This window comes from Sphaeroforma arctica, assembly GCF_001186125.1.
Source record: "Sphaeroforma arctica JP610 unplaced genomic scaffold supercont1.286, whole genome shotgun sequence".
NCBI classification, from domain to species: Eukaryota; class Ichthyosporea; order Ichthyophonida; genus Sphaeroforma; species Sphaeroforma arctica.
The window spans coordinates 5230-12729 of record NW_014040272.1 but is presented as its reverse complement, the minus strand read 5'-3'; the positions used below and the strand labels follow the sequence as shown (position 1 = coordinate 12729).

The following is a 7500-nucleotide window of genomic DNA, read 5'->3' as shown; positions in this document are numbered from 1 at the left end:
TCAGTGTTCACACGTGGGTAGACGCTGTACGCTCAGATAATTTACAGTAGCACTTGCACACCTCACAGTGAAAGAAGCGGATGCGGAGCTGAGACAGGGGGCAACTTCGCCACACGCAGAGGAACGCAAACTCAAGGAATACAAACGTGCCTTACTGGAGCTGTGTGTCTTGGCGAACGAACTGCAGCACTACAGGGCACTAAATCTCACCGCCATCCGCAAGATAATTAAGAAGATAGACAAGAAGGTAGGGTGTCAGCGATACCAGTAGGTGTCTATTATGTGTATTACAATTGTCAAGTCATCGATGTTTAACTAAATTGTGTGTCATCGGTACATACTCGCAACGGCTGCTTCGCAATAACTAGGCCAGAGGATGCGATTCAGAACCCCCTACACAATATACGACACTCTGGCTATGCCACGTGCTGGTGCTATTTTTATGTGGACAATCAAAAACGCAGAAGTATTTTATTTCAATGTTTAAAAAGTCAAACGCTAATCTGGATCGATGTGTGTTGTGAGTACATTTTGACTTCAAGTGTTTTCCTGTGTATTGTGTACCCTTTGAATCTAATGCCACTGTGTTGATGTGACTCTGCATCCCCAACACTGTATTTTCCCTCCACCACAAACTCCACTCACCCAACAGTCCTCGGCAGTCTGATTTGTTTGGGATTTATTTGGACATAACTTGTTGTGTTATTGAGCGCCTACATCGATAGGTGTACCTATCACCTTCCAAATGTCTTACCTACGGTATTCACTTGCCGTCTATTCTGTCATTGCGCATGTGATATCAGGGTTATCTCGACCCTCCGCGGAAACAGCTTGTCATGGAGGAAGTTGCGTTGAGGCCGTTTTTCATCAGCACAAGGGTCAATGATATGACCGTTCACATATCCTTTCTGTACAAGGATGTCTTTTTCGAGGATATAGAGACAGGCCTGGCGGAGCGCAAATCAAAGTATGAACGAGTGGCTGTATATGATATGGATGCTCTATTGTGTAGATACTCACATCTCATTTGGAAAGTGTTTCATTGTAGGGTTTTTTCTTTGCCATATTGATTTTGTGTGTGAATGCGTAGGAGCTGAGTGCAGAGTCTCTGCCATTCATGCCTATTGGCAGTGTCTTGTGGCTCTTAGTACACGCACCAGAAGTATGCACGATAAAATTCTCCGTAGGGAGCAGTATTCTCTCTCGGCACCAACCGCAACATGCCTCCGCACAAACAAGACTCCGCATAAACAAGACTTCCTTCGGACGCGTACTTGTATAAACCATCCGCATCTCGGATTGACTAGATTTGAAACAATGCTCCTCTCAAATTGTAGCGCCTTTAATATTCCGCTACCTACACCATATATACACACTCTCCCTGGAAAAGGGCGTCACGATATTAATCGACCTGACGTTGAACTATTTCAATATCCCTTGCATCGTACATGTGCATGCACCCCTGCTCTCGGATACATATATAAAAAGTTACTCACATTCTATATTTCGACCCATTCTGATACTCAGGTTGGAGCGGAGGAGGGTCATTGCGTTGCTACCCAATGAGTTCCTCAAGCTTTTCACTGCGTCTCATCTGATTGCTGTCCTAGGTAAGTATGCCCACAAACGGGTGATCAAACACCATTCGTGCTTGAAAGGGGCTGCGTGCGTAGTGACGTACCTGTAGGGTAACCCTGCATTGCATTCTGACACAGTCCTTCTACCCGTTTGGCATCTTGGTTGCCGGGCGTATATGATGTGCGAGAAGTAAACACTGTTGCAGGAATCACCCATTCGGAATGGTTTGGATTCTTAAATTCTCACCGACTATACTTGTGTTACGACGCACTATTTGAGCATGTCTGGCGTGGACCAGAATGCATCCAGTCAGTATACGGTTATTTTCGATGAGTAGTTTTGCATTGCTTTCGACTATATTGAGTGACTGTGCGCAGAAGGAGTTTGATGATCCTTCGATGGGAAGTCTATATAATTTTAATTTATACTCTAGTCGAGCCGAATATAACTATCACTCGTTAAAGTCTTAACACTCGCGCCAGACTTGAGACTGGAAGTATTAGATGCTGTATATGATATTCAAGCGTTTGCCATCCCACGCTTAATTGAATACGCAGTGATCGGCGTGTGCATGAAGGCATTTTGCGTGCACTGGACAGACGCAAATTAAAATACCGGTTCGTTGTACTGTACATGTCGCACATACCGAGCACATATCGAGAGACATACCGATCTGGTGTAATTAGCCTCGGAAGCCGCCCAAACTACGCTGTCGATCTACATAATAGTATGCGCTCCAGTGGTTCTCGCTCATGCTATATCATTCTGGTCACTCTGTAGTCCGCTTGGGAATGCACATATACTACGATTCCGATACGAACGGGCTGTCGTCTCTGCTGACCACCTTAAGTGACGAGTTGCTCGTGGGCGCTGCTATAACGACATGTAAGTGACTATGGCACATGCATCACGCTACAAAAGGGCATGCTTCCGTGTGTAGATATACATTGTCCTGCGACCGAAGGATCTTTCTGTCAATAGTTTGATCTATAAATAATCTCATTGCGTGCAATCGCGCGATTCTTGTGCCAGCTGATTGACGTTCATTGAACTCTCCCGTTGTATACACACCCACTGTTATGGACTCCTTCGCTATCCCGCTCGATGTGAGGTGTCTGGTCGCCAAACAAGGACCAACGGTTACGGGATCAATGCGTTTATTGTGGTCTATGGGTTGATCCAACTGTCATGCCCGCACTCTGTACATAACCTGCCTATCATTTTAGCCTAATTCTGCACATGACACGTCAATCACCGCATGCTAGATTTAGAGCTTCATCGCTACACCATCCATTATCCAGTGACCTGTGTTTAATACAAAACTATGCTGTATAGTCACTCACATTGTTCAGTACTGCATCTACCCGTTCAGTGCTGTGGTTGTCGTGGGGTATTCCCTTCAACTCCTTTGCCATGTCCACACCCGTGTTGACGGGCGTAATTTTCTACATCGCCACAAACGACACAAATCCGGAGGAGGCTTTTTCTCAGACTGTAGTGCTAGCACTCTATCAAACCATCGCTGGGTTTAGTGGTATGTTGTCTTGCACTTTCATTAGACACGCCCGCCAGGGGTAAGTTCTTTCCGCCGAGTCCAAAGTATCTAACGCGCGCAGGGATCCATTGATTTGTTGATGCATACAACTACCGCCATTTATAATGTGAAGCCTAATTAGGATAGAATGGTGTCAATGTTTATCCCAAGATATACCTATGGGACCACACTGAAAGTATGATATCCACAGCACACTACCGTCTAGCAGTACCTCAGTTGTTTCAGAATACCTTATATTGTCTCAAACAGTATGTACCATATCCCATACAACGCCCGTTTTTCACCTGCTTTTTCACGGACACAATCAATCTCATTGAGTACACGTACAGCCTCATCTGAACACATTCTTGCCTCTAATTACACAGGAATATTTATGATCCTGGTACTGCATTACTTTAAAATGCGCGCTAAAGTGTCAGCCGCTTTCAAACAAGCCGCCGGCTACTTTCAGATACGGGCCCTGCGGTTGCTGTACGTTGCCTTCACTATATTGACGTTGCTGCTGATGTCGACAGTTCCGAACTCGGTGAGTGCTAAGGCGTGTACCCGTAGTTTGTATGTGCACTGCGAGACTCGAACGTTTTGAATTGCAGCTGCACTTTGGGCAACGCTACATCACATACATATCAGCCATAGGCTATGCATGAGATTGCATACGGGATTGAAGCCATCGACTAAACAAACTTATCATTATATGCCAATGTGTCTATGGTGGGTAAACAGCTATCGTCGGATGTATAGTGAAACTTGCTCGATATCTGACCGAGAAATCACTCGACCCCTTTTAGCTGGGAGGTGCTAAATAAAGTCGAAGTGGTTCTCACGAACTAATTCAATACCATGCGTTTCATCCCTCGACTCAGGCACTGCCATTCGTATCGACGGGGTTAGTAATGCCGTATACCAGACGGATACAACCGATGGAACCGCTGATGCAAGTGCTGGTGACAAGTATGACATTGTCCATACATTTCAATGCTATATTACACATTTTCTTTGGAGAGTTTATCATAGACACATAATACTATCCGACTGTCTCTAATAGTTGCGTGTACGGGCCGGAATTGTTTGTATCTTAGCCACGTATCCGGTAGTTGAGTTATCTGTTAATATCGTATAGTTGCTGTAAGTTGACATACCATGACTTCCTGTGTGATGCTGTCTACTTCATCTTTGCCTTGAATTGTTGTTCGGACTACTGGTAGAATGAGTGCAGATTATATCAAATACGATCTTACTCAACAGGCCGCATGAAGCATGCATGGTATCCTTCACAACCATTAATGGCCAGGTTCAACTCATATACCACACCTATCCGACTCTGCAGGTATAATTGTCGTGTGTAATTCCTTCCCCATCATTATGGATGAGGAAGATCAGCTCCTGGTCAACGTGGAGAAGTACCTGCCAGAAAAATTGGCGGGCGCGCACAACCCGCTTGCTATCTGGTCGCTTGTAAGTAGAAACGAAGCACGCAAAATCGGGCTTGCCAACTTTTGAATCTTTCTGATATTTTGCGGGGTAAATCTCCTCAGTTGTATTACGTATACTTGGGCAGAAACATGCAAAATGTTTGTATCGTTATACATCGCGGGGAATGCAACTCCTATACACGAATGTATGGCATGAGGATGTGAGTTATGGTAACGGTTAGCTCTGCGTCTTCTCTATGGGTGCGCAACTAGTAGCATATGCTTAAAACCTTACGCGAACAGGAACTCAATCTTATTTTAAATTTCATCAGACACTTTGTTTATTGATACCACCAATATTTCGAATTTTAATAGTGACGCCTACTACCTTTCGTGAACAACTGAACTGACCCCGCCGAGTATATGCATGTCGATCAAATGTATGCACACTAATCAACTTTGCGCACCAATAACACGTTTTAGGAGCTGTGCATATACTTCTTCTGCAAGTATTGCGTACATGACCAGCTACAAGTCTAGTACGCTGTCCACCCGCTCAGTAGATGGCTACTTTCATCTCAACATCTGTCTCCACTTGCCCTTGCAACTCTCAGGCGTTTCTCCTCGGGACCTTGCTTCTCGTAGGATTAGAGATTGACAATCAGCTGGAGAAAAGACTCCGTGCCGCGTAATGGCAAACAAACTACGACGCGATCAGGTCATCGCTGTCACAATGATCTTTCTGAACTGCCTTCGCGCTACATAAAACCCTAAATCAAACAAGACGTTCTTCATACACGGTGAGTGGAGGCTATACACCCTCATATCCTGGTATTTGACAATAAACTTGGTAATAAAATAAGCCACCCTCATATCCTGGTATTTGACAATAAACTTGGTAATATAATAAGCCACCCTCTCCATCAGTTCTATCGCAACCACAATTTATAAACAACAATACCGTATGCTTGTGTTGTTTTAAAACAGCTCCCGTCGTCCGTGTAAGGTCTAATCGTGATTCTCATCTGGGTGACATTGCGGATACCTTTGAGACGAATTGTAGCTGCTCTACTAGTTGTCGTATGCGAATGTAGCGTGCGTGTATGTCGTACAAGCACTACTACATAGTTCTTGCTAGTGCAATACCCTTGGCACAACTGTGTAGCTATATTGTATATGTTCTCGCTATTAGACTTGACATTGGAGCCTTGTGTACGATCGTTGCGCCTATTAACCCAACGTGGGGTATAGGCTTCCTCCATTGCTACTCATATCTATATCTCTCGCCAGCTGTTCCTGTTCATGCATCTCACGATCGTGTTGAATCTGATCACGCTCGTGGTCGCACACGCACGCCGCATTCTCAATGCACTGCACCAGATTGCGATCAATGGCCGCATACCAACGCGAACGCTCATCGCGCGATTGCAGGTAAAACGAGTGCCTTATACGCGTCTGCTGATTGGTGAAGCTGAACACAAACTTATCGCCACCGAGAGGGTCCGAGCAAACGCTGTTCTCGTTCATGATGCAGCTGTGCAAGCGTATGTACTTGGGCACGTTTCGGCGTACATCTGACTTCTTCTTCTCGGTTCCAGGCTTTAAAGGGTAGAGAAGCAGGCATCTTTCAGAGAGGTCTGCCCAGTAACTAACCCATTTGCCGGGCGCATTGTCGCCATCGTTGTTGATTCGCTGAGTCTGCAGAGACCATGACAATATTTATCGACGTTTAGCAAAACGATGGTAGTTGTGATTTCAACACAAATTGTGCATTCGCCACTAATCAGTATGTGATGACATGAAAGTTCACAAATATTAGACAACTTCAACATGAGACTAGGTACATCCACATACCTTGTACGATACATAGCCTTGCGTGTTCTTCTTACTGGATTCCTTCGTGCTGCTGGGGCGTGTGATAGGCTGTGTCCTCGAGACGTGGTCGTGCGAATACGTCTGCACACGCACAGGTGTGGAGTGTGTGTGGTAGAGGTCTCTGCTGTTACGCTGGCGGCCTTCCAACACAGCCGAAGACGATGCCATGCCAGGAATAGACCCCGTACGTACCCTCGGGGGAGGAGACGGTGCGCGTCGCTGCGTGGGTAGAGGCGGTGCAGAAGGCTCCACAGTCATATCCGGAAGCGACTGGTAGTGCATTTGCTGAGGATTGTGGTAATGCAGTCCATTGTTGCTGTTGCTGTTGTGTTCGAGCTGTAACTGTCCCAAACGCGACTTCAAGCCTGGATACAGACCCGCATGGGTGTTGTTAGCCCCCATATTTGGGTCACTACTCGTGCGTACATGTTCGTGTCCAGGACTATGTATCTGTTCATAGGTAGGCAAAGCCAGCTGAGGCGCACTCTCAGAACTATCCTCCGACTCTTCGTCATCACTGAACTCCCCGTCGCTTGGTTCATCCGCAGGGGTGTGTGCTTGAGTCTCTGCTGTGAGATAGTGGTGCTTGTGGTTGTCGTCGCTCTGGTCCTCACATGTGCACTTGCAAGGTATCTTGACTTCTTCATCACCATGGTACGACGACAGCATGCCCTGGTGTATCAGATCAGAAATTAGTGACAAGATTCGAGTCATGGTCATCAATACTAAAATTTATTCATCCAAAATACCTGGCACTTCTGATGGGATGATCGCATATCACGTTGACTAATGGTATTTTGTATATCTGTTATTCTATATCCACTATGCGATCAATTCGAGAACAATAAGGTGATTGTCAAACGTAAGGGAGAGCATATGCATGAAAATCTGGGGCTTCAGGATTAAGTGATATATACAAAATTATCAAGTGTATCAGTGCGACAATCGCGTTACCAGCAATTAGAATTAATAACAACACTAAGATAACCTAAGACACCCTCTGTCACTTTTCTAAATCCAACAAAGGGCGATACATAGGTCACTTATTATTTCATGTATGTGTGTATGTGTGTGTGTGTG

The 7500-nt window shown here is 45.4% G+C and overlaps 2 protein-coding genes across 2 annotated transcripts in view; one reads left to right on the top strand and one right to left on the bottom strand.

Annotated features, from left to right (window-relative positions):
* SARC_04829 (hypothetical protein) overlaps positions 1 to 5433 on the top strand; it is an 8373-nt gene extending 2940 nt beyond the window's left edge. The window contains exons 4-12 of the mRNA XM_014301313.1: positions 69 to 247; positions 804 to 967; positions 1528 to 1610; positions 2359 to 2463; positions 2951 to 3112; positions 3499 to 3659; positions 3997 to 4084; positions 4461 to 4588; positions 5160 to 5433. Of these exons, the coding sequence (XP_014156788.1) occupies positions 69 to 247; positions 804 to 967; positions 1528 to 1610; positions 2359 to 2463; positions 2951 to 3112; positions 3499 to 3659; positions 3997 to 4084; positions 4461 to 4588; positions 5160 to 5237 (1148 nt within the window). The 3' untranslated portion in view covers positions 5238 to 5433. The remainder of the gene's footprint in view (positions 1 to 68; positions 248 to 803; positions 968 to 1527; positions 1611 to 2358; positions 2464 to 2950; positions 3113 to 3498; positions 3660 to 3996; positions 4085 to 4460; positions 4589 to 5159) is intronic.
* SARC_04828 (hypothetical protein) lies at positions 4879 to 7134 on the bottom strand (the record flags this gene model as incomplete). Its single annotated transcript, XM_014301312.1, has 2 exons — positions 4879 to 6243; positions 6400 to 7134. 2 exons carry the CDS (start codon positions 7132 to 7134, stop codon positions 5776 to 5778), a joined length of 1203 nt encoding a protein of 400 aa, XP_014156787.1. The 3' UTR covers positions 4879 to 5775.
* Between the last annotated feature and the right edge of the window lie 366 nt (positions 7135 to 7500).